This window comes from Chiloscyllium plagiosum, unplaced genomic scaffold, assembly GCF_037043375.1.
Source record: "Chiloscyllium plagiosum isolate Xiang-an unplaced genomic scaffold, Cpla_swu_hap1 HiC_scaffold_31, whole genome shotgun sequence".
In the NCBI taxonomy this organism is placed as follows: Eukaryota; Metazoa; Chordata; class Chondrichthyes; order Orectolobiformes; family Hemiscylliidae; genus Chiloscyllium; species Chiloscyllium plagiosum.
Genome location: NW_028270169.1, coordinates 8,748,815 through 8,776,597, shown reverse-complemented (window position 1 = coordinate 8,776,597; position 27,783 = coordinate 8,748,815). Strand labels below are relative to the sequence as shown.

Genomic DNA, 27,783 nt, shown 5'->3' with positions numbered 1-27,783 from the left:
TTTTAGAACATTAAAGAAAAAATGAAATTGAAAACACTGTTTGTGAAATGTATAGTTTGTTAGTCTATAGTAATATTAGTTATGAAGTTTAGATTTTGTTAATGAAAATTATTTTGGTTGAATTAAATAAAACACCGTTTGTAAAGTTCACTTGTGCTGACAGGGCTTTTGCAGGCTGTGGCATGATATACAAGAAGAGGAGACTGGTTGTTGTTGCTGTTTTCAAAATGTGGAGACATAGTATTACTTGCTTTTTCTCTGGCCTCACTTCATCAGTCTCTTAATTCTTCCATTTCACTCACTGTTTCTTTTGAAATTTGACCTTCAGCCTCAACCTGTCGTGTTCTCAAGGGAACTGCAGGATGTATAAAATGTGTGTAAGTAATTTTAGTTAAGAAAAGTCTCCTATTTCTGCACTTCACCTATCAAATTTGTTTGCTTTCATTTTAATTTTAGTTAAAAGCCTCCTATTTCTGCACTTCACCTATCAAACTTATCTGTAAGTCTAATATCATTAGGTAGGCATTGGCATGTATGTAAATTTCGGTTTCTGTATTACAGGGGGACAATGACAGTATTGGTGTATCCCATTCAATGTTGCCAGCGGAAGGAGAGGATGCCATGTCGATATTTAATTCTGGAACAAAACTAGGTATAATTTGTATTTATTAATTATACTTAATTGTATACTGGTCATGGGTATTAATTGGTGTTTTTTTTGTATTCTTGAATAAATGAAAACAGACAAACTGATGGTTAGGTTAAGTGGTGCATGTTTGTCATTGTATTTCTCTAAGAAAATTATGTGTGAATTATCTCCATTTCTATTCTTTATCACCTGGATTTCTGGAATGGAGCATAGTTGATAGGTGCCTTCTCCTCTGCCCAATAAATCATTATCTCGATGACCAAAAAAAAAGATATGGAAGGGTATTATGTATTGTGTGTTTTGTTTGAAGTTGTTTTAACATATTACAAAAATATGAAAAATGCTGCAGGCCACCCATTATATATTTTTTAAAAAAATGTCTGAAACAATTCCTTTTTCCCTTCAATGATCAATCTTCTTCATAAATGCTGCCTCTGTATTATGCAGCAGCATGTTGAGTGTTTGATTAGATTAGATTACTTAGTGTGGAAGCAGGCCCTTCGGCCCAACAAGTCCACACTGACCCACCGATATGCACCCACCCATACCCCTACATTTACCCCTTCACCTAACACTACGGGCAATTTAGCATGGCCAATTCACCTGACCTGCACATCTTTGGACTGTGGAAGGAAACCGGAGCACCCGGAGGAAACCCACGCAGACTCGGGCAGAATGTGCAAACTCCACACAGTCAGTCGCCTGAGGCGGGAATTGAGTCCGGGTCTCTGGCGCTGTGAGGCAGCAGTGCTCGCCACTATACCACTGTGCCACCGTGCCGCCCACAGAAGTTTGAACCATGTATGCATATTGGTTTTGTCTTTCCAGAACTAGGAATTAAGAAAATTACTGATGAATGGGTACCTGACATACTCATCAACACTTGATCAGAATTTTTTTTGTGTATGTTTGGTTGCGGGTAGGCTTGTCATATTTAAAAATGCCGAGGGGGAATTTGTTTACATATTGTCCGTTTTATACCCTCATCTTTGCAATCTGCCCTCCCCTTATTTTGATATGGTAATGGTAACGTTGTTCTTCTATTTTAATTTGAACAGCTGTTTAAGTGAATGATTAGATTAGATTCCCTGCAGTGTGGGAACAGGCCCTTCAGTCGGTGTGGACTGGCTGGGCCGAAGAGTAACCCACCCAGACCCCTTTCCCTCTAACTAATGCACCTAACACTATAGGCAATTTAGCATGGCCAATTCACCTGATCTGCACATCTTTGGACTGTGGGAGGAAACCAGAGCACCCGGAGGAAACCCACGCAGACACTGGGAGAATGTGCAAACTCCACACAGACGGTCACCCGAGGCTGGAATCTAACCTGGGATCCTGGTGCTGTGAGGCAGCAATGCTAACCACTGAGTGAGCCACCGTGCCGCCTGTGATGTCTGCTTCTGACTGAAGGAATTTTCTTTTTCAAAATAGTCGCCATCTTGTATTCATGAGAAACTGAGTTTTGGGGGTAAAGAGCTATTGCAATAGTTGGGACTCCCCAGGTAGCAGATGGAATGCTGATTTTACACTTCATTTATTTATTGCTCATTGATCTCTCAACAGATGTTCAGTTAAAATTTGATCCCTATTCCCTCCCCATGATTCTGCATTTTGGAGATAATTTAACAATATAATCATGTGAATCGGGTTGGAGAGATGATGATTTTCCACATCTAAATTTAATAAATGTCAATATAAAAGTGCATTTAATTTGATTTGAAATGTGACCTCATTCCCATTTGGAAAAGAAGATGCTGTTATCCTGATTTTATTTTAGTTTGACTGTATAATTACCTTCATCTTTGTAAAATGTATATGCTGGATACTGTTTGAAGGAGGTGACATTGATAGTTTCAGACCTTGAGTCATTATTTTCTTTTATTATTCATTCATATGATGTTTGCATTGCTGGCTAAGCCAGTATTTATTGTCCATCCTAATTGCCAGGAGGTCAGTTAAGAGCCAACCACTTTGCTATGGTCTGGTGTCACACTTAGGCTAGACCAAGTAAGGGATGGCAGTTTCCTGAAGGACATTAGCATGCCATTACCTGAGTCTCTAGATTAGTATTCCAATGATTATACCACTAGGCCATCACCTCTCCCTTAACAAAGCAACATTGTCATTTTGGGGTTCTAGGAAAGATGTTGAAACAATGGAGTAGACTGTAGAAAATACAAACATAAAGGTAGATTTGAAGAATTAGTAAATGTCAAAATAGAGGAGCTTCCTACTTTTAACAGTACTTTCAAAACATGTTTCAATGAACAAAAATATTTGGGTTTGTCTTTACTAGAGGTGTTTTAATACAAGTCCTGAAATTTATAACGGTAGAGTAGATAATCACATCCTAAAAACAGTTTTTGAAGGATCTAGAACAATGTTTCCTAACATTCCCAGGATTCTCAAGGTATTTTACATCCAGTGAAGTGATTTAGAAGTTTTATGTCAATTAGTTCATTTTTCACAAATGCAAGACATTTTTTGGTAATTTACTGTATTTGGCACTTACCACAACCAGCAAAGTTTAAAGCAATCTAAAATATTAAACATTTATGTTTTAATAGATTCTCTCTTTTTAAATTGCAGATGGACAAAGATCGCCCACACACAGTCGGACTGCATCCACAAGCCTCATGAATGAGGTTGATCTGGTTGTCTCGTATAAAGATCTTGACAATCTGTTTGATGATGATGATGAACTTGGGGTAAGTTATTTTGCCCAGTTTGAAATGTTTATTTTCATGACTTTTTGTTAGAAGGCTTTAAACTAGGTTAAGGTGAGAGGGTGTGGAGGGAAAGAGGAAATGTAGATATTTCAAAGCAAAAGGATATGTTGGCATTGCAGGCCAACTCTTTTAGATCATGATACCCTGAATGTACAACATATAAAAATAGCAGCAAACTGGATCAAAGGGGAACAGTATGATACGGCAAAATTAAAGGCTCAGTACTTAAATGAACATAGTATTTGAAACAAAAACAAATTAATGGCACAAGTAGAAGTTAATGGGTATGATCTTCCCGCCATTTCCATGACATAGTTACAAGGCTATCAAAGCTGAGAACTAAATATTCAGGAGTATGTGACTTTTTGAAAGATCAAGAAGGAAGGAAGGGATGATGGGTAGTTTTTTTGTACTAGGTGTAATATGTGTGTTGGCAAGAAATGATTCTGCATCAGAAGATGCAGAATTCAGATAGATGGAGATAAGAAATAATAAGGGGACGAAGATACTGATGGGATTTGTGTATAGATCCTCTAATATTAGGTATACTGTATGATATACTGCATCAGGATTTAGTGATAAATAATGATTTGTAATGTTATTAAAAAGGTAGTATATTAGTTATTGGTGATGCTAATCTTCATTAGATTGGGAAAATCAAATTGGCAAGGTAGTCAAGAGAAAGATTTCAGTGTATTTTGGGACAGTTTCCTTGAACAATATATTGCAGATCCAGTTAGGGATCAAATTATAAAGCAGCTAGAGATAGATAAACTCAGCAAGTCTGGCAGTGTCTGTGGAGAGAAAAGTGTTAATGTTTCAAATCCAGTTCTGAAGATGGGTCACTGGACTCAAAAGTATTAACTCTGTTTTCTCTGCCAGACATTGCGTTTCTCCAGCAATTTCTCTTTTTATGTCGGGGTCAGGTTATATTGGACCTTGTGATGTCTAATAAGTAAGTATTAGAATAAAAATATTAGAATCTTAGAGTAAAAGATTCCCTCGCTAACAGTGACCATAATGTGGTAGAATTTAGTATACTGTTTGAGAGTGAGACATTTTGCTTGGGAAAAACTGTTAAACTTAAAGAAGAGTACAAAGAAATGAGGCAGAATTAGCTGGGAAATGGATTTAGTAGAAAAGATGGTTAATGAAAAGTAGCAGCTGTTTTAAGAAAATCGCTTATGACTCACATCAAATCTCTATCCTAGTCAGGAAGAAGGATTCCAGGAAGGGGATAAACCAACCATGCTTAAACAAGGAAGTTGATAGCATCAAGTTGGAAGAAAAAAAAATACAATTCAAATGAAATTAGCGGTGATACAGAGGATTGGAAAAGTTAACAAAAGATCACCAAAAAGAGGGAGAAAATAAACTACTAGTAATATCAAAGTGGAGTGTAGGAGTTGCTTTAACTGTATAAAAAGGAACAAACAGGCCAAAGTGAACATAGGCCCCATTGAAAATGAGGCTCAGGAAATAATGGAGAACCTGGAAATGGCAATGTAGTCTAATAAAAACTTTGCAACAGTCCTTTTTGCAGAAGATACTATTAGCATTTAAAAAATACTAAGTAATCAAGGGCAAAAAGCGGAGACGAAATAAATGAAATAACTATCATTAGAAGAAAAAGAGTAGGGAAACTAATAGGTTAAAGGCAGATAAATTGTCTGGACCTTGTGAGTTGCATTCTAAGGTATTAAAGGAAGAAGTTACAATAATAAGGGATGCGTTGGTAGTAATCTGCTATAAAATATATATTTAGCAGAGCGTTTAGAAATGCATTTTATAATCAAGCAGAGTCAGCATGGCTTCATGAAGGAGAAATCATGCCTGATTAATTTATTAGAACTTTTGAGGTAATGAACAGGATAGATAAATGGAAATCAGTAGGTATCATATATTTAGATTTCCAAAAGGTGTTCAAAAGGTACCAAACAAAACATCCTTAAAAGAATTAAAAGCCCAAAGTGTTGGGAGAAGCATACTAGCATAGATAGAAGATTGGGTAAGAAATAGAAGGCAAAATTGGGATAAGGGATCATATCTTGCAAATATTGTCGCAGACACCACCATTATTATTCCTAGGAATGTCCTGTCCCATCAGCAGATCAAACCCAGTCAAGATGGTGGCATTTAATCAGGAGGGAGTTGACCTCTGAGACCTCAATGTTGACTCCGGACTCCATGAAGTGTCATTATTCCACATCAAACATGGGCAGAGAAACCTCCTGCTGATTCCCATCTATCTCCCTTTGCATCTTAGCCATAGCTGATGAATCATTATTCCGCCATGTTGAGCAGTGAGGGTGGCCAGAGTACAGAGTGGCTCGGCATTACAACTGTTGGCCTTTTTTTTTTTGTTATTGACCCTTGGGATGAGTGTCGTTGGTTGGGCCAGTATTTATTGCATGTCCCTAGGTGCCCTTGTGAAAGTTGTGATGAGCTGCCGCCTTGAGCCGCTGCAGTACATTTGGTGTAGGTAGGTCCACAATGCCGTTAGGGAGCGAGTTTCAGGATTTTGGCCCCGTGGCACTGCAGGGATGGTAGTATGTTACCAGGATGGTTAGGCTAGTGAGTGGCTTGGAGGGAAGCTTACAAATGGTGATGTTCCCATATACCTGCAGCCTTTGTCCTTCTAGATGGTTGTGGTAGAGGGTTTGGAATGTGATCTGGTTGAGTCTTAAAGGACATAACTGCTAGACTGGATTTGTTAATGGGTGGTGAAGGAGCAAGAGAAAAGCATACTTGACCACCTCATCCCCATTTTGACTGCTGCAGATGCATCAGTCTGACAGTATTGACCTAGTAACTCAAGACAGGCTATCAAGGAGGCGCTCTGGGCCATCAACATTAGCAGAATTGCATTCATGTTCTGAAACTTCATGGCTTATCCTTTTTCCTTAGAGTCATAGCTTTTACAGCATAGAAAGAAACCCATTGTGCCTGTACTGATCAGCAAGCATTCATCTATTTTAATCCCATTTTTCAGCACTTGGCCCATAGCCTTGTGTGTTATGACATTTCAAATGTTCATCTAAATGATTCATAAATATCTGGAGGGTTTCCACCTCTACCACACTTATAGGCAGTGAGTTCTAGAAATATACACACTGATTTTTTTTTTACTCCTCACATTTCCTCTAAACCTCTTGCTCTTTAATTAAATCTGTGCCTCCTGGTTATTAACCCCTTTTAACTGAGGGGAAATATTTCTCCCTATCTACCCTGTCTGTGCCCCACAAACCTTTGTACAACCCTATAAGATGCCACCTCCCCCGAACCTTCTCTGCTCCTCCAGTGGTCCACAGCATTACGGGTATCACTCTTCAGTCAATTCAGATCGTTCCACGTGATATCAAGAAATGGTGGAGATACTGAATACTGCAATGGCTATGGGCCCTCACAACATTTCGGCAATAGTACTGAAGACGTCTACTCCAGAACTTGTCACTTCCCTCGCCAGCTGTTCCAGTACAGTTACAACACTGGCATCTACTTGACAATGTGAAAAATTGCCTTAAATATGCCCTGTACGTGAAAAATGGAGGCAGTTACTGCACTATCAGTCCACAGTCAATCATCAAGAAAGTGATGAAAGATGTCATTAAAAATGCGAGCAAGTAGCACGTGCTCAGTGAAGCCCAGTTTGTGTTCTGCCAGGACCACCCAGCTCCTGACCTCATTACAGCTTTGGTTTAAACATAGACAAAAGACCTGAATTCCAGAGGTGAGGTGCATGTGACATCCCTTGACATCAAGGCTGGTCAAACCACATTTGGAATATTGTGCACAGTTTTGGGACTCCTATCTCAGGAAGAATGTAGTGGCCCTGGAGCGTGTTCAGAGGAGGTTCATGAGAATGATCCCAAGAATGAACATCTTAACATATGAGGAACATTTTGAGAAATCTGAGTCAATACTTGATGGAGTTTAGAAGGATGAGGAAGGGTCTAATTGAATCTTACAGAATACTGAATGGCCTGGACAGAGTAGTTGTTGGGAAGATGTTTCCATTGGTCGGAGGTACTAGGATTCATAGGCACAGCCTTAGAGTTTTAGACAGAGATAAGGAGAAACTTTTTCAGCCAGAGAATGGTGAGTCTATAGAATTTATTGCTACAGGGGTGGCACAGTGGTTAGCACTGCTGCCTCACAGCACCAGAGACCCAGGTTCAATTCCCGCCTCAGGCAACTGACTGTGTGGAGTTTGCACGTACTCCGTGTCTGCGTGGGTTTCCTCCGGGTGCTCCGGTTTCCTCCCACAGTCCAAAGATGTGCAGGTCAGGTGAATTGGCCATGCTAAATTGCCCGTAGTGTTAGGTAAGGGGTAAATGTAGGGGTATGGGTGGGTTACGCTTCGGCGGGTCGGTGTGGACTTGTTGGGCCGAAGGGCCTGTTTCCACACTGTAATGTAATGTAATCTAATCTAATCTAATGTAATGTAAAAAGAAGGCTCTGGTGGCCAGGTCATTCGGTATATTTAAGATGGAGATAGATAGGTTCTTAAGTATCGAGGGGATCCAAGGTTACTGGGAGAAAGTGGGAAATTGGGGTTGAGAAACATATTGGCCATGATTGGCAGAGCAGACTCAATGGGCTGATTGGCCTAAGTTTTGCTCCTATGTCTTATGGACCAAAACTAGCATCAAGGAGCCGAGCAACACTGGAGTAAAAGGGAATTGGGGGAAACACTCTGCTGGTTAGAGTTCTACCCAACACAAGAGAAGGTGGTAGTGGTTGTTGGAGATCAGTCATCTCTGCTGCAGGACATGTCTGCAGGAGTTCCTCAGGGTAGTGTCCTAGGACTCTCAACCTTCAGCTGCTTCTTCAATTACCTTCCTTCCATCATAAGGTCAGAAGTTAGGATGTTCACCAATGATTGCACAATGTTCAGCACCATTCACAACTCTTCAGATACTGAAGCAGTCCTTGTCCAAATGCAACAAGATCTGGACAATATCCTGGCTTTGGCTGACCTGTGACAAGTAATATGTGCGCCACACAAATGCCAGGCTATGACCACCACCAATAAGAGACAATCGGACCATTGTACCTTGACATTCAATGGTGTTACCATCCCCACTACCAACAGGCTGAGGGTTACCATTGACCAGAAATTCAACTGGACTCATCACATAAACACTGGTTATGAGAGCAGGTCAGAGGGTAGGACTACTGTGACGACTATCCCACCTCCCAAAGTCCGTCCACCATCTCCAGGGCACAAATGGAGAGTATGATGGAATACTCCCCACTTGCCTAGATGAATGCAGCTCCAACAACACTCAAGAAGCTTGACACCATCCAGAACAAACCAGCCTGCTTGATTGGTACCACATCCACAAGCATTCGCTCCCTGCACTACCGACGTTCAATTGCAGCAGTGTGTACTGTCTGCAAGATGCATTGCAGAAATTCACCAAAGATCCTCAGACAGCATATTTGAAACCCATAACCACTTCCATATAGAAGGACAAGGGCAGTAGGTATATTGGAACACCTCCACCTCCGAGTTCCCCTCCAAGTCACTCACCATCCTGATTTGGAAATATATTGTTGTTCCTTCAGTGTCCCTGTGTCAAAATCTTGGAATTACCTCCTTAATGGCATTGTGGGTCAATCCACAGCAGGTGGACTGCAGCAGTTCAAGAATGCAACTCACCACTACCTTCTGAAGGGCAACTAGGGACAGGTAATAAATGCTGGCCAGCCAACGATGCCCACATCCCACAAATGAATAAATTAAAAATCAGCAAAAGGACCGCAGCCTATCTATTCACTCCAGTCCATGCAACATCTTTGTAAATCTCTTTTGTACCCTTTCTTGTACTACTAGTGACCAGAACTGCTCAAGCTGTGGCCTAACTAATGTTATGTACAGCTCAATCATAACTTCTTTGCTCTTACATTCAGTGCCTTGACTAATAACGGCAAGAGTCCCATTTGCCTGCTTGACCATCTTATCTACCTAAGATTTCTTGGCTGTCAGAGTTGGCGGTACAGAGTCATATCACCATCCTTAATTGCCTGCTCTCCAAATGCTTCTGGGTAAAAAGACCCTTGGTGAAGTTCAACTTAAAAATAAACCCGGTATGTAACTAGAGTCAGCATAGTATTGAGAATAAAACAAGAATACTGCTGAAAGTACTCGGCAGGTCTGGTAGCAGAAGTGTCAGTGTATGATGAATTCTTATTGGACATGAGCTCCAGCATTGTAAGCAGCTAGACTTAAGTACTTAGTATTAAGAGGCAACAATTTCAATTTACTCTAACAGTTTAATCAAAAATAAATCATGTTTTATAACCATATGTACAAGTTTTGCTCATTGAAGATCATAACTGTAAAAATTAATTACGAAAGCGAATTTACTTTAAATTTGTTTGGAAGAGCAAAGTCTTATAGGATAGTACAGGATGTGGCCATTTGTCCCACATGTCCATGTTGGCTCTATGCCAGAGTAACTCAGCAAGTAATCAAAAAGCCACAATTGAATCTGTCTTCAACATATTTACAGGTTAACGGATTCCAGATTTGAGCCACCCATTGCATGCATTTTTCACCATGTCAGCATATATTAAATAAAATTATATGCAGTAAATGCAATTGATCATGTTGCAATTTATGTCAAAGCAATCAACTTATGGGCGGTATGGTGGCTCAGTGGTTAGCACTGCTGCCTCAGCGCCAGGGACCCAGGTTTGTTTCCATCCTCAGGCGACTGTCTATGTGGGGTTTGCATATCCTGCCTGATTCTATGATTCTACCTGTCTTGCTACTTTCAAAGATCTATGGATATACACACCAAGGTTCCTCTGATCCTCTGCTCAGTGATCCAATCATTCAATATGTACTCCCTTGCATTGTTAGTCCTTCCAAAATGCATCACCTCACACTTATCAGGATTAATTTCCATTTGCCACTGTAATGTCATCCTGTAGGCTTTCTTCTTTGCTATTTGCCACACCATTTATTTTTGTGTTCCTGTGAACTTACTGGTCATGCCTCTTGTATTCATGTCTAGATCAATAATGTATACATCAAACAAGAAGGGACCCAGCATTGAACCCTCTGGTATACCACTGGATACATACTTTGTGACAAAGACCCTTTCGACCCTCTGCTTCCTGCCACTGAGCGAGTTTTGAATCTAAATTGTTCTGGTTTCATGCATTCTTAACTTGTTAACCAGAGCTGAAAATGTGTTGCTGGAACAGCGGAGCAGGTCAGGCAGCATCCAGGGAACAGGAGAATCGACGTTTCGGGCATAAGCCCGAAACTTGTTAACCAGTCAACCGTGCAAGGCCTTGTCATAAACCTTACTGAAGTCTTTGTAGACTTTGACAACTGCACTATTACTCATTTACAAATGTCTTTACTGTCTCAAAAAATTCAGTCAAATTCAACCCCCCTACAAAGCCATGCTGACTATCTTTGACTGGCCCTTGCCTTTCCAAGTGGAGTTTAATTCTGTCCCTCTTTTATTTTTAGTTTCATTACCACAGATGTTAGATTCAGTGGCTTGTACTTTCCTGTTTTACCCATGCCATCTTGCTTAAATAATAGTACCACATTCCAATATAACTCCCACAGTTGTATACCAATCTTCAACTTCTCCAATACCATGAAGCCAGGACATCAACCCTGGTTCAATGAAGAGTGCAGGAGGGCAAGCCAATAGCAACACCAGGTATACCTAAAGATGAGATGTCAACACATTGAAAATACACTTCTTTATGTTGTGTGGCACTATCGCTGTACTAAATGGGATAGAACAACTACAGCAACTTGAGACTGGGCATCCACCAGCAGCAACTGAACTGTACTCGCAACACAATCTGCAACCTCATGGCCCAGCATATCCTCCATTCCATCATTACATCGTACCAAGGGATCAACCCTGCGTCAATGAAGTGTGCAGGAGGGCATGTCAGGGACAGCACTAGGCATATCAACAAATGAGATTTCAATCTGAAGAAGCTACAAAAGAACAACAAACTGGCAAGTATCAGAAAAAGTGATGGACATTTTAAAACCATGCAGTGGAGGAGATGGCTTCATAAATATCTACATCCTCTATGATTAAAGAGTGCAGTACATCACTGCAAAAGATAAGGTTGTGAAGCCTTTATTAACAATCTTCAGCTAGAATTGCCAAGTAGATGATGCATCTCTGCCTTCTCCAGGGTACATTCTCCCTGCATCTAGCCTGTCTAGCCCTGTTAGAATTTTACATGTTTCAGTCAGATCCTCCAGAGTTCCCAAGTGTCACAGATACTGGTCTTCAGCCAATATGATTTAATCCACATATCAAGAAACTGCTGGAAGCACTGGAGACTGCAAAGACTGGATTTTTCCAGGTCTTGCTGCATTTGAACATGGCTTGCTTCAAATCTGAGCTGTTGTAAATGGTGTTGAATATTGAGCAACCATCCTTACTTCTGATCAATTGTGAGCACTGTTTGATTGTTTTATGGGATATTTGCAAAATAATACATTATGAAATTGTTTCACTAGAAGTTTTAACATTTTTCCTCAAGTCAACATGATAATTGTCTTTACTAAATGTATAAGAAACTTCAAGAAAAATGTTCTTGACAGCATTAGAGTTTGGACATTTAACTTTATGAGCAAATTGGTCTGAAATTTTATCAGTCTCCTGATTGAAGTATTAGTTTTGGGGTGTCAAAAATCATTGATATTAATTTATCTAATTACTTTTGTTCAGCAGCCTGGTTCTCGAAGTGCACTCGTTGGATCAGATGAGAAAATCGGCAACAGGGATTCGAAGGCTGGACCTTTTGACACATTCCCTTGTATAAGTAAACAAAATTATGTTGAAAAAAATAATTGAGAATAATCCAGTGTCCATTTTGTTTGTCATCATGATTATGAAAGTTGTACGTTTTAACAAAAAAACCTTTGTGCCTTTCGATCGACATTCGAAAGTGGGGCTATAATTATTCATTTAAAATTGATGGTTTTTGCAAGATTAATCTGTATTTGGTTTAAAACAGCTGAGAGCATTTGTTTAAGGCTTTGCTTGTTTGTTTGTACTTCCAGCTGATAGAAACATATAAACATTTCCAGATCTAGTTTCTTCAAGCCAGCTCCACCATTCAGCATGATTATGATTGTCTGTTTGCTTGTCTCAGTGTCATGTTCTCACTTTCTTTCAAAGCCCTTGATTCCTTTAATGCTTAAAAAAAAATCAGTCTCTTGAATATTCTGACCTCGGCTCCCCAGTCTTCTGTGGTAATGAATTTCACAGGTTGATCTCATTGTTTTTTTTCATCTCCTTCCTAAGTGGCCTACCTTGTATCCTGAAACTGTGACCCCTGGTTCTAGACTTTCTAACCAGGGGAAAAAGCCTCCCTGCATTTAGCCTATCTAGTCCTGTCGCAATTTTACATGTTTCAATCCGATCCCATCTCAATCTTCTGAACTGTAGTGAACAGTTGAACCAATCTTTTCTCCTAGGGCAGTCCTGCCAGTCCTGCAAAATGAACTTTCGCTGCACACTGTGGCAAGTGTTTTTCCCTCTTGGAAAGGGAGATCAAAGCTGCACACCGTATTCCAGGTGTGGTCTGACCAAGTTCCTGTACAACTGCATTAAGACATCGTTACTTCTGAACTCAAACCTTCTTGCAATAAAGATTAAAATACAATTTACCTTCCTCGCAGTTTGATGCGCCTACCTGTCCGCTTTCATTGACTGATGTACATCCGCATTTCCCAATATATCACCATTTCAATTATGCTGTGCCTTTCTGTTTTTCAAACCAAAGTGTATAGTTTCAAATGTATCCATGTTGTACCGCATCTGCCACGTTTGCTTTCTCACTCTGTTTGTCCAGATTGTTCTGAATCCTCTTTATATCCTCCAGTCAATCGATCCTAGCTTTGTGTCGTCGACTTATAAGTGTTACGTTTGGTCCCCTCATCCAAATCATTTAACTATATTATGAATAACTGGCACCCAAGCACTGATCCCAGCATTAAACCACGAGTCACTGTCTGCCGCCTGGAAAAAAAGGCCCATTTATTCCTACACCCTTCTGCTCTGTCACCCAATTCTCAATCAATATTAGATTATCACCGCAATCCCATGTGCTTTATTTTGCCCATAAGCCTCTTGTATTAACCTCTTAAAAGCATTCTTGAAATCCAAACACATCTCTTTTATGTATTCCACTAGTTACATCCTCAAACAAATCTCCAGTTGATCAATTAAGTCCGATGTTCATATCACAAGCCCATGCTGACTTTGACTTAGATTTTAGATTACATTACAGTGTGGAAACAGGCCCTGCGGCCCAACAAGTCCACACCGACCCGCCGAAGTGCAACCCACCCATGCCCCTACATTTACTTAACACTATGGGCAATTTAGCATGGCCAATTCACCTGACCTGCACATCTTTGGATTGTGGGAGGAAACCGGAGCACCCAGAGGAAACCCACGCAGACACGGGGAGAATGTGCAAACTCCACACAGTCAGTCTCCTAAGGCGGGAATTGAACCCGGGTCTCAGGTGCTGTGAGGCAGCAGTGCTAACCACTGTGCCACCGGGCCGCCCAAATTCTGTTACTACATTTCCCCACTACTGTTTGGGGTAATTGGCTTGTAATTTTATTGGTTCTCTGCTTTTCAAACATTTTTTTTTAAACATTTACCACCCTCCAATCTGTAGGAACTGCTCCAGAGTTCATAGAATTTTGGAAAATGCCCACCAATAGATCCAGTATATCCAGGGACATTTTTCTTTAATGCTGTGGGATGCAAATTAACGGGCCCTGGGTATTTGTCAGCTTTTAACCGCATAGCTCAGTGGTTAGTACTGCTGCGTCACAGCGCCAGGGATACAGGTTCGATTACAGTCTGTGTGGAGTTGGCATGTTCTTCTGCGTGGGTTTCCTCTGGGTGCTCTGGTTTACTCCCACTGTCCAAGGATGTGCAGGTCAGCTGAATTGGCCATACTAAATTGCCCATTATGTTAGGTGCATTAGTCAGAGGGAAACTGTTCTGGGTGAGTTACTCTTCGGAGGGTCGGTGTGGACTTGTTGGGCCGAAGGGCCTGTTTCCACACTGTAGGGAATCTAATCTAATCTAATTTCTCTACTTTTTTTCCACTAGTATGGATTGTCTTCAGTTTCTTCCCCTCGCTATATTTGAGTTCCCTTACATTTCTGAGAAATTATTTGTGTCCTCTTTTGTGATGATTGAGGAAGGCTCTTTTTTTATATAACTAATTTACCTAAAGCTAGAATGTTGAGTATCCTAATTGTCATGTAAGTTATATAGAGCTGAAAATGTGTTGCTGGAAAAACGCAGCAGGTCAGGCAGCATCCAGGGAACAGGAGAATCGACGTTTCGGCATAAGCCATTCTTCAGGATTCCTGAAGAAGGGCTTATGCCCAAAACGTCGATTCTCCTGTTCCCTGGATGCTGCCTGACCTGCTGCGCTTTTCCAGCAACACATTTTCAGCTCTGATCTCCAGCATCTGCAGACCTCACTTTCTTCCCATGTAAGTTATATAATTTGCTATATAGATTATTAGCATAGCATGCTCTGCCTTGGGCATCAAACCTCTGAAAATCAGAGGCTGACTAAAGAATAGTGAAATGGCCTTGAGAATAAATTATATGAAAAGAAATGTTGAGGTGTGGTTGAATGGTTATTTAAATATTTTATTTAACCTATTTTTCTAATAAACCTATTCAGAGATGTAAATACACCTCTGGAACAGGTGGGACTTAAACCCAAGTCTCTTGGTCCAGGGATAGGGACACTGCCACTGTGCCACAAGAAGGCCACTGGATATTAAAGCTGTTCACTCAAAATTGCCAAGAGTTGACCATACTGTTACTAATTTATTATCTTCAGTTAACTTCTGTTTCGAGATTATTGTTATAATCTTGTCCTTCCCTGCCTCCATTCCCTCCCAAAAAACCTTGTTCTGAAACTAGTTCTTTCGTGTAGGTTCTGCAGACCTGCAGCAGATGTTTCCCACGCCTCCATCCTTGGAACAACATGGCCCAGGCTACTCTCCAATGAATATTAATTGCAAAGAGTTTGGAAGCTTGGATAACACCCCAGGAATGACTCTGGATGGCCACCATTTTACTGCAACAAGCCTGAATCATTTCAAGATTGAAGTGGAAGAGGGAATGGGTAGTCCTAAACCTTCAGAGATTAAGGTAACAAAATTAAGATTGTGTAATTTCCAAAATCATTTTAAGGCTAACCCTAACGTTTTCAGTGGATTCTGTTATCATGAACTTTATGCATTTAATTAATTGTATGGACTGATATGTCATGTATTCATACGCTCAAAGATTTTAGTGATGTGCCTCTGATAATTTATGCAGTATTGAAGCAAGTTGCATTTATGTAGTTTATTATACATTATTTAAAGTTTTTTAAAAATCTTAAGATGGCGGAAATGAGACCAAGTGGAATGATGTGCTTTGAAGGCTGTCTATGGGGAAAGCATTGTTGTTAACCTCTGATAACAAAACTTGATCTGAAGTTGTCTTTTTTGGCCCTTCCTCAGGACTTTTCTTATGTTTATAATCCTGAGAAGTGCCAAGGTTATGTGGGGTGTACTATGTTTGCACCATTGAAAATCTTACCAAGCCAGTGTCAGCCCCCTGTAAAACTCCCAGAGGAATATCGCCCTTCGTGGACTGTGGGCAAGTTGGACCTGCTTCCTCCTGTACCTCCCATGCCATATATCCGTGACATGTAAGTTTGAGTTGCAGTTTCGTAGAGTAAGTGTGGGCATAACTGAACTCAACCGTATAAAAAGAAATCAAGCATATTGGTTCCATTGAACCAAGAGGAGATTTAAAAATTTTTGAAGTTATTATATTCTTATAGAGCAAGACTGTTTTCTATGGCTGTGATGTCAATGAATTGAATTTATTATCACATGTACCAAAGCACAGTGAAAAGTTTTGTCTTCCGAGCAATACAGGCAGATCACAGATAAGTAAATAATAGGTAAACAGCAGCAAAAACGAAGGTACAGGCGAATGCTAAGAGTTTGAGAGTCCATTCAGTATTCTAACAACAACAATAGGGTAGAAACTTTCGAAACCGGCTGGTGCATGTGTTTAGGCTTCTGTACTTTCTCCCTGATGGTAGAGGTTATAGAAAAGCATTGCCACGGTGAGATGGATCTTTGAGAATGCTGGCAGTCTTTCCTTGACAGCGGGCCTGGTAGATGGATTCTACAGATGGGAGGGTGGCCTTTGTGATTGTCTGGGCTGAGTTTACCATTCTCTGTAACAGTCTCCAATCTTGAGTGATACAGTAGCCATACCAGGTAGTGATACATCCAGACAGAATGCTCTCGATGGCGCACCTATAAAAGTTGGCAAGAGTATTCGCCGTCATGCCAAATTTCCTCAGCTGCCTGAGGAATAAGAGACACTGTTTGGGCCTTTATAACCAGTACGTCCACATGAAGAGCCCAAGAAAACTTGTTGTGGATGACCACTCCCAGGAGCTTGACAATCTCCACTTGTTCCATCTCTGTGCTGTTAACATGTAGGGAAACATGAGTAACATCCCACCGAAAATCAGTAATGAGTTCATTGGTTTGTCGGCATTGAGAGCTAGGTTGTTCATAAAGAGATCATGAATTTAAAATGTCGAGAACTGAGGTTTGAGATTCTGAACTCGCTGTGCTTTCCTGCTGGGAATAATAGCGGCTGTTAAGGGAAAGTTATATCTATATTTGAAGCAGGGAATATACAGGGAATGAGAGAGCAAGATTATTTTGCAATTAAAAACAGAAAATGTTGGAAAGACTTAGCAGCTCTGATAGTATCTGCAGCAAAAGAAACAGTTATGTTTCTGTGCTTTTTGCCAGATCTCCCCATTCCTAACTTGCTTGCTGGCAGCCTCTAAGTTCTCAACTAGTATTGTTCAAAAAGTGCCATTAGCTCTGAACTGTTATGTACAACAGATGGTGATGACGGTGTTATGGATAGACATTAACATCAATGGGAATTTAGATCTAGAACTCTTACAGAGCAGGAGCTAACGTGTATTTAGTGTACTTATAACTGAAAATTCTACAACTCTCTGCTATGCTAGCATTATAGCTGTTTATGATTTGAATCTCTCAAGATAAGTGGCAGCAACATGTCTATTTGGCTGGAGAAGTTAAGGGGTTTTTTTTTTTGAAAAACTGGACCAATGTAAAATTTTGTCTGCTGAAACCTATTAATGAATGCAAGTATGCTAGGATCATAATACTATATACTCGTGTAACAGCCAACATAGGAATAGGCAAACCACAGCAATACCTCTATTTTAACCTAAAGTTGAATGCGGTTTTAGAGAAGATTTGTAGCTCAGGTTTGCTCGCTGAGCTGATAGATTTGGTCACCATGCTAGGTACCATCATCAGTGAGCCTCTGATGAAGGTGCTGGTGTTCTGTCCTGCTTGGTATTTGTGTGTCTTGGTCTGTTGTGGTGATTTTTCTGAGACACTGCAATGCCCAGGAACTAAGAGAAGCTGAGGAAAAACACTGTACTATGTATTCAGGAACAATGGGTACCTGATAAGTGCAGTCCGCTGATTCCTACACAACAGACCGAAACAATAAGGCACAAAGACTCTAGGTACTCTCCCATACATTAAAAACATCTCTGAGATGTCGACCAGACTACTCCGACCCTAGGCATTATGGTAGCCCACAAACCTGTCACTGCACTGAAGCAACTCCTGATGAATTTAAAGGACCCCTTACCAACACCCAGCAGAACGAATGTCACACACAAAATACCCTGCAAGGACTGCAACAAACATAGCATTGGACAGACGGGCGGGAAACGAGCCACCAAAAGACGACCAACTATCACGAGTATCCATACACACAGATGAAGAGGGACACCAGTTCGACTGGCACAATACATCCATCTTGGGGCAGGCTAAACAAAGACATGCACGGGAATTCCTAGAGGCCTGGCATTCAAACTGGAACTCAATTAACAAACATATCGATTTGGACCCCATTTACCAACCTCTCATTAAAAAGAACCAGAAGTGATATCACACACCACAACAGACCAAGACACACACGTAGCAAGTGGGACAGAACACCAGCATTTCACTGGAGGCTCACTGATGATGTTACCTAGCATGGTGACGAAACGTCTGAGAACAAATCTACCAGCTCAGTCAGCCAAAGTTACAACCTAAAATTGAATTTCAGTGCATACTTAAGTGTTCTTGTGTTGAGATTAACGAATAGCCTGTTTTATTGTCTAGAAATATTCCAAGTGTTGGAAGTGGTATGGATCAGGATTACATACAGACCTGCACACCACAAACGCATACCCCATTTGGAGTGACGAACAGTGCTCCTCCAAGTAATGGTGCTGGTGTTCTTCCATCACCTGCCACTCCACGCATCTCTGCACCAACTCCAAGGACACCAAGGACCCCACGCACCCCTCGTGGATGTGGGGGTCCAGCAAGTGTTCAGGGCTCTGTGAAGTATGAGAACTCTGATTTATATTCACCTGCTTCTACACCTTCAACTTGTCGTCCACTGAATTCAGTAGAACCTGCAACGGTACAATCCATTCCTGAAGCGCACAGTCTTTATGTGAACCTAATCCTATCTGATTCCATCATGAATCTCTTTAAAGATTGCAATTTTGACAGCTGCTGCGTCTGTGTCTGTAACATGAACATCAAAGGAGCTGATGTTGGATTGTACATCCCAGATCCTACCAAAGAGTCACAAAACCCATGCACATGTGGATTCAGTGCTGTCATGAACCGAAGGTTTGGAAACAACTCTGGGCTCTTTTTGGAAGATGAGTTAGATATTATTGGGCGAAACACAGACTGTAGCAGTGAGGCTGAAAAGCGACTAGAGGATCTCCGGAATATTTCTGTTGAACAGGGGGAAGGAGGCACCAAGGAGCCCGAAAAAGTGCCTGACGAGTTAATATTGCTACTTCAGGACCAGTGCACTAACCCCTTCTCCTCATTGAGATCAGTGGATCCTTCAGTAGTGGCAAAATTACAAACAGTGGGACCACCAGTGCGTGTGGAGGATAGAGACTATTACAGGGAATGTTACACTGCTTTGGAGCAGGGATATCAGTTTATGGACAATATGTCAGGTGGGAAGCTTGATGAAACACTTGTGAAGAACTCTTGTTTACATCTCTGGTCAAGAAGAAATGGTGAGTTACTCGTAACAGTCTGCCAGAAGTAGTGCTCGTTCATATGTTATTCAGAAATTGACTAATTTTGTTTTAAGTTAACAATTATGGTGTTTTTTTCTTAATAAGATTAATAATCTTGCACTAATTGCACTTCCCTGTTATAGTTCAAGTGTTTGTTTTCTTAAAAAAAACCTTTGGTAAGTAGAATGTTCAAACACTTTCTAGGAAATTTGATTTGAAATTCATCTAAAGAAGTGCTCCAGTTTTCTTAAAAAAAAAGTTTGAAATTAATCTGTTTTCCTTGATTATTTTGCATGGTAATATCAGACAAGCTATTCAGAAATAGTTCTAGTTTTGAACGATGCTTGAGTAGTCTTTGAAGTAGTTCCAGTTTTGGACTTGTTTCTGAACGCAACTTGAGTGCAACTCTATTGCGTTATCAAACTATATCAACCCTGGTTGCACAGATGTTTTCAACACTCGACAAGTGTAACAGCCCATTGCTGTATAGAAAAGACTACTGTAATTTTTTTTCCACTGTGGTTGGGTAACAGATTGTGGAGGTATGTTTCCTTCCTTTAGCTTGTAGAATGGTTACAGCACAGGGTACTGTTCAACACTTCATGTCTCCGTCTGCCTGCAAGACCAAACCAGCTAGTTCCACATCCCTGCCCATTCATCAGAACCATGCAATTTAAAAATTTTAGATTCAATCATGAGTTTCAAATGCATTTAACTCCACTATACTTTTTTGTACAATGCATTCAAGATTTTGACCACCTGCAATTTAAAAAACGGTTATTCTTCTTGTAATGGTTTGTTCTTTTGCCGTTAATCTTTCACCTGTACCCTCTGGTTCTCAGCCCATCTACCAGTGGGAGCACTTTCTTTCTACAATATGTTGACCCTTCACGATTTGCAAAGGTGCTTTTATTGTTAAAGAGTGGTGCCATTGCTCCAATGTTTTTTTCCATTGTAATATTTCCCCCTCCTTTTGCTTATTACTAGTTCTTAACCCTTTTTTTTAATGTTGTCTGGAATTATTCTGAATGCTGACTTGCAGTAGTTTTACAGAGTAAACAACAAAGAATGTGAAGGAAATATTGGCAGCTTTCATTTTGTGGATGTCCTAAAATACTTATTAATGTGGGAATTGTTTTTATAGAAACCTGGCAGTCAATTTCATGCCGAGGTGAGTGTCTCAAATAGCGCTGAGTTAGTTAAATAACTAGGTGGCATTTGAGAGATAATGTCAAATTAGGGCACTGCAGAATGTTTTGTGGACGATTCCTTCAAAACAATATTTCTCCTATTATGTCCTCCTTTTCAGTTCAGCAGAAGAAACTGATTTATGCTATTTCAATGATGATTTAATTTTTCAGAATGTGGTAAGATCCAGTGTTGCATTATGATGCCATCTGTAAGATCAGTCTGATGTTTGCATGGTTTTGTGTTTTTTGTAGCTGGTTTGTTAGTTGAGCAAACAGCTCTTAATTTGTAATATCCAAAATACTTTACTGTTTATTTCATATCTGGATTTTGAATAAAGTCATAGAGTCTCCCAAAACGGAAACAGCTCTTTGGCCTAACTCACCCATGCCGATCAGGTTTCCTAAGTTGAACTTGTCCCATTTGCCTGTGTTTGGCCTATATCCCTCTAAACCTTATCTATCCATCTCCCTGTCCAAATGTCTTTTAAATATTGGAATTGTACCTACCTTTACCACTTCCTCTGGTAGTTCCTTCCATATTTGCACCACCCTCTGTGGGGAAAAAGTTTTCCCTCTGGATCTTTTTAAATCTTTCCCCTCTTATCTTAAACCTATGTCCTCTAGTTTTGGATTCTGATCCTAAAAATTGCAATTAGATTGTTAATTGATGAGGGCTTATCATGTCTGTATTACTCACCTTTTTAGTTTTGGAAGGATTGTTGATGCATATTAAATAAATAGATTTATTACTCCATTAAAATAACAGACTTGTTACAACCTATGTTACAACCTTTAAAAGAAAGGAATCCCTATAATGCCAATGGGGAAAAAGTAGTGTTGGGCAAGATTTCATTTTTGTAAAAACCCAGTGTCAAATCATCTAAAGACCTAATATGGCATTGTTAAGTTTGTTAATTTCAAATAAAAATTCATGTTTTTTTATTTAAGTAATCAATACAACATACTTTTCAAGTATTTACTTGAATGACTTCCTGCACAGTTGTGGCATCACCAGTGATCTCAGTCTTTCTGGTTTGGTCTCCATTATATTTGGTTGTCGTTTTCCCATTCAGTTGTTTGACTCTCTCGTTGCATTTGCCATATTCCATCTGAAGTCGCCAGAAATTGATTAGAATTGACAATGTTAAAGCTTCTAGTCCTCCTGTCTTTTCTGTCACAACAGTTCTGATGGCACACAATCTCCAGGGACTCCCCTTGCTGATTTTAAGTAGTCCAGTGACTTCTGACATCACTAAGGCTGCAACATTGGGTTGTGTCCAGTCTATAAATCTCCTGCTTTTCTTGTCTTGAACTCTCCATCTTTTCCATTTGTGTAATATACACAGTAACACGGGCTTCTGCTATATTGTCAGAGGTTTGTTTCAATACTAGGATCTGTTCTAAGCTGCCAAACTGAATCATTCATGAAGTGCCATTTTTCTTTCCGCACTCTCAGGTTCTGAGTCTGCTAAATTACCGATCACACAACAGGCTAGGATCCTACCACTACAATTCTCTTTAGCTTTTCATTCCCATGGTAACCTCTGGTCACATTGTAATTTCTTCAAATCTGTTGATGCCATAATCAGGAAACCAATTGACCCTATTTCAGAATATGTCTCTGATCACATTGGTCTTAAAGGGAACATTGTACAAAGAGAACACAGCTTTTCCAAAAACACAAGTCATCACGTCATAAAGATTTTTTCTGTTTGTCTCTTGATGGCAGCAACTTTAGTTTTTATCATAAAATGAAACTTAAAGAAATAATTATTCTGAAGTTTTGAGCATAAGCCAACCCATATTTATAACCTCTCTTAAAAGCAGTAAACTTTTGTTGATTCTTGCTCTTCCAGCTGTGGATGTCAGCATGCTATGTTCGCAAGATCTTCTACGCCTTCTTCTCTCCCTTCAGCCTGTTTTGCAAGATGCCATCCAGAAAAAACGAGCTGTTAGGTCATGGGAGAGTATCCAGCACGTGCAGGGGCCTCTCACTTGGCAACAGTTCCACAAATTGGCTGGTCGGGGATCTTATGGTAAGCTTTTTTGGACCTTTCACTCATTACTTTTGGATGTGAAATATTTTCAGAATACATATATAACACACAAATACGGATTTTAAGGATGAAAACTACTCTATAAGAGTGGTGTTTTAAGCATATTTTTCTTATGCTCTTTTTGTCTAATTCTGAGATCCAAGCATAGCACTGTCAATTCACAATTCACTATGGCATCTCCGTTTCTTTTATTCTCCACTGATTGTTCTCATACCTTAAGTGAGGCCAGTATTTTTGAACCAGCCAGGTCCCCAAAGATTAAGATCAGTTTCTTCTCCAGTATTTGTTTCACTACTTCAACCACTTCTCATTAACAATACTATTGCCATAAATGCTGCTGTACTATTGAACAAATGCCTTGCTATTGAGACGAGTTTTCTTTTTGGCTGTGCTGGCCCTTGAAGTCTGTGCGCAGTAGTGTTGATACCAACTGCCCTGCACAGAACCTTGGAGTGGCTGCACGCACGTGCAACTGGGCAGTTTGAAGACAGCATTGGTTAATGCATGTGTTTTCAAAATAGAAACAACAGTAATGAGAATCTTAATATTGTTTGTGCATTTAAGTAAAAGCAAAGCCCTGGAGTAACTCAGCAGGCTTGGCAGCATCTGTGGAGAGAGAAACAGACTTGATGTTTCGAGTCTGATATGATCATGCTTCAGAACGGAGCTGCAGTCGAGGGAAGATACAGGGTAGATGGGGAACTTTTGGAACAGCATAAAGTCGACCAAAACCATTGTGAGTTTCAGGTGCGGTAAGCTTGAAACAAGGGTGTAGATGGGCAATGTTACAAAGGTCAGAACATATATTTGGAGTCAAATAGGACACTGGGATTTAGAGCAGTCTGGTTCAGTTCATGGTTATACCTTAAGGTGGGGATGGACATTATGATAGAGATATGGAGTCAGTGGCAGAAGCTAGAAAGAGTGACCTTGAAGTTCCCAGTGTTTAACTAGTGGAAGTTACAGTGCAAACAAGATTGAATGTTAAGCAAGTGGCCTGGTAAAGAGCCAGTAGAGGATATGACATAATTGGCAGATAAGTAGAATTGAGTGCCATTAACTTGGGTGTGGATGCTGACCCGAAGTATAGATAATGTAACCAAAGGATAGCAACCAGATGTACAAGAAAAAGGAATCCTAGTAGACTAGAAAGCAATTCAGCGCAACAAGTAAAACTGTTGCTAGAGATGGTTTGGCTACAAATAAACTGGCAAGGGCAGATCTGAGTAAGAAAACACTCTAAGCTGAACAACAATCTTAGCAATGGTGGGGGGGAAGATGGAATGTTAGTCTCTGCTAAAGGGTGTGGAGAATTTGAGAAAGGTTGGTATATTATGGTCATGCATCACATAATTTGGAAGCTTTGGAGATGGGGCAGTAGTTTTCAAGGAAGGGATAAGGTTGTGCTCCCAGGAACAGTACCTGGTGGGAAGAAAGTAGTTATGATATCGGTTACAAAAACAGAAATTGCTGGTGAAACTCAGTAGGTCTGGCAGTATCTGTGGAAAGAAAGCAGACTCTTCACTGGACTTGAAATATTAACTCTGCTTTCTTCCCATAGGTGCTACTAGATGTTCTGAGTTCTGCTAGCAATTTCTGCTTTTGTTTGAGATCTCCAGCATCCATATTTATTTTATACTGACATCAGTTACCATGGGGATCAGGGAGGAGAAGTTGCGTAGTCAGCACTAAATTAAAAGCAAAATACTGTGGATGCTGACGATCTGAAATAAAAGCACTGAGAAAAGTCCTGAGATGATAGTTTGGTTACAAAGAAGTGTCAAATTGATCTTGAAACATTAACTTTGTCATTCGGTACAGATATTTATATTGTCAGACCTGAGCTTTTCCAATATTGTTTTTATTTGGATAGTCAGCTGTTTAATTGGAATAGGATTAAGAAAGGAGAAGGTAGGTCTCCTGAACAAAATTGAAGAAAACGTGAGAGCAGATGGGAGAGTACCTGAGAGTTTGAGAAGTTGGGATTGATTTGGTCTGCTGGGAAAGGAAAGGAGGAGGACACAGCAGAGGCAGCTGAAAGAATGGATTCATTTTTAGAACATTGAACATAGAATAGAACATGGAACAGTACAGCACAGAACAGGCCCTTCAGCCCACGATGTTGTGCCGACCACTGATCCTCTTGTATGCACCCTCAAATTTCTGTGACCATATGCATGTCCAGTAGTCTCTGAAATGTCCCCAATGACCTTGCTTCCACAACTGCTGCTGGCAACGCATTCCATGCTCTCTCAACTCTGTGTAAAGAACCCACCTCTGACATCCCCTCTATACTTTCCTCCAACCAGCTTAAAACTATGACCCTTCATGTTAGTCATTTCTGCCCTGGGAAATAGTCTCTGGCTATCGACTCTATCTATGCCTCTCATTATCTTGGATATCTCAATTAGATCCCCTGTCCTCCTCCTTTTCTCCAGTGAAAAACGTCCGAGCTCAGTTAACCTCTCTTCATAAGATAAGCCCTCCAGTCCAGGCAGCATCCTGGTCAACCTTCTCTGAACTCTCTCCAAAGCATCCACAACTTTCCTATAATAGGGCGACTAGAACTGGACGCAGTATTCCAAGTGCGGTCTAACCAAAGTTTTATAGAGCTGCAACAAGATCTCACGACTCTTAAACTCGATCCCCCTGTTAATGAAAGCCAAAACACCATAAGCTTTCTTAACAACCCTGTCCACTTGGGTGGCCATTTTAAGCGATCTGTGTATCTGCACACCAAGATCCCTCAGTTCCTCCACACTGCCAAGAATCCTATCCTTAATCCTGTACTCAGCTTTCAAATTCTACCTTCCAAAATGCATCACCTCGCATTTATCCAGGTTGAACTCCATCTGCCACCTCTCCGCCCATCTCTGCATCCTGTCAATTTTTGAAATGTGAAATGTATTCTGATAGTGGTTGATTGTTCTATCCTCAGCAGTGCTGAAGAAGGTTAAAGTTCAAATCAAAAATTTGCTTTTATTTTAAAGTGGAAGTTGTTAGATCATATACTTTTCTTATTGAATCTGCTGAAATATTATAGCTGTACAATTTCCTAAAATACAAACCTTTATTTTGAGTCATTGGGTCAGTGCTGAGTTGTGGTATTTCTCCTTTTTATGATCAATGAGGGGTTGATTGATGGATTGTCATTTAACATGGCGTAACAAGTACTAATGCTTTCTGCAGAGAAATACCTTGTTTGTGATACTTTTATCGTGAGCTTGGGATGCTCCAATGTGCTTTACAACCAATGAATTTCCTTTTTGAAGCAGAATAGATGTTGTTTAGAAGGCAGCTAGTCTATAGATAAACAAGGTCCCAAAAATACAAAACACAAATGACAAGCTAAAAGTTGACCAGAATGTATGATCAATTCTATTCATTTGAATGATGCATTACAATGTTTTATGACCACTGTAAAGGGTAGATAGGACCTCAGTTTTGACCATGTTTGAAAGGATAATCAGCATTTCTCCAACAATGTAATATTTCCTTAGTGCTGTGTTTACGTTTCAGTTACATTGAGCTCAGGTCTCTGGAGTGGGATTTGGATCTAGAATGTTTTGATTTGAGCAAGAGTGAACCGCTCAACAAGCTGATGTTAAACTCCCTTTGTGCTCATTCTGCAGAAATGCTAATAGAACTAAAGAGCATTTATTGCTTTGATTTGGAGTAAAATGTATCTTGTATGTGAATGTGGGAAAGGTTTCAATGGTCCTATTTCAAAAAAAATGGTGAAGAAACCAGCACAGTTCTTAATGTCTTAAGTCGTGCAAAAGATTCCATGACTCCTATTTATTTGAATAAGTCTTGCTCAGACATCAGTAAGAGTGACAAAAGATCTGAATTAGGAGAAAGTGAGGACTGCAGATACTGGAGATCAGAGCTGAAAAATGTGTTGCTGGAAAAGCGCAGCAGGTCAGGTAGCATCCAAGGAGCAGGAGAATCGACGTTTTGGGCATAAGCCCTTCAGGAATGAGGAAGGTATGCCAAGCAGGCTAAGATAAAAGGTAGGGAGGAGGGACTTGGAGGAGGGGCGTTGGGAATGCGATAGGTGGAAGGAGGTTAAGATGAGGGTGATGGGCCAGAGAAGGGGTGAGGGCGGAGAGGTCGGGAAGAAGATTGCAGGTCAAGAAGGCGGTGCTGAGTCCGAGGGTTGTGACTGAGATAAGGTGGGGTGAGGGGAAATGAGGAAGCTTGAGAAATCTGCATTCATCCCTTGTGGTTGGAGGGTTCCTAGGCAGAAGATGAGGCGCTCTTCCTCCAGGCGTCGTGTTGCCATGGTCTGGCGATGGAGGAGGCCAAAGACCTGCATGTCCTTGGCGGAGTGGGAGTGGGAGGGGGAGTTAGTGTTCAGCCATGGGGCAGTTGGGTTGGTTGGTGCGGGTGTCCTACAGGTGTTCTCTGAAACATTTCGCAAGTAGGCGGCCTGGGTCCCCAATGTAGAGGAGGCCACATCGGGTGCAGCGGATACAGTAAATGGTATGTGGAGGTGCAGGTGAATTTGTGACGGATATGGAAGGATCCCTTGGGGCCTTGAAAGGAAGTGAGGGGGGGAGGTGTGGGCGCAAAGTTTGCATTTCCTGCGGTTCAGGGAAGGTGCCGGGAGTGGAGGTTGGGTTGGTGGGGGTTATGGACCTGACGAGGGAGTCGTGGCGGGAGTGGACTTTCCGGAACGCTGATAAGGGAGGGGAGGGAAATATATCCTTGGTGGTGGGGTCTGTTTGGAGGTAGCGGAAATGATGAAGGATGATACGATGTATCTGGAGGTTGGTGGGGTGGTAGATGAGGACCAGTGGGCTTCTGTCCTGGTGGCGATTGGAGGGGCGGGGTTCAAGGGAGGAGATGCGGTGGAGAGCATCGTCAACCACGTCTGAGGGGAAATTGCGGCCTTTGAAGAAGGAGACCATCTGGATTGTTCGGTATTGGAA

General features: G+C 40.8%; 1 protein-coding gene across 2 annotated transcripts in view; it reads left to right on the top strand.

The window, feature by feature from the left end:
- med13a (mediator complex subunit 13a) overlaps window positions 1–27,783 on the top strand; it is a 225,134-nt gene that overhangs the window by 148,851 nt on the left and 48,500 nt on the right. Inside the window, exons 12-18 of one of the 2 annotated variants that reach the window (XM_043718104.2) lie at window positions 562–652; window positions 3,242–3,360; window positions 12,114–12,204; window positions 15,367–15,584; window positions 15,941–16,131; window positions 18,671–19,599; window positions 22,649–22,828. In XM_043718104.2, the coding sequence (XP_043574039.1) occupies window positions 562–652; window positions 3,242–3,360; window positions 12,114–12,204; window positions 15,367–15,584; window positions 15,941–16,131; window positions 18,671–19,599; window positions 22,649–22,828 (1,819 nt within the window). Of the gene's footprint in view, window positions 1–561; window positions 653–3,241; window positions 3,361–12,110; window positions 12,205–15,366; window positions 15,585–15,940; window positions 16,132–18,670; window positions 19,600–22,648; window positions 22,829–27,783 lie in introns of both variants that reach the window. The other variant, XM_043718103.2, reaches the window with a different exon arrangement.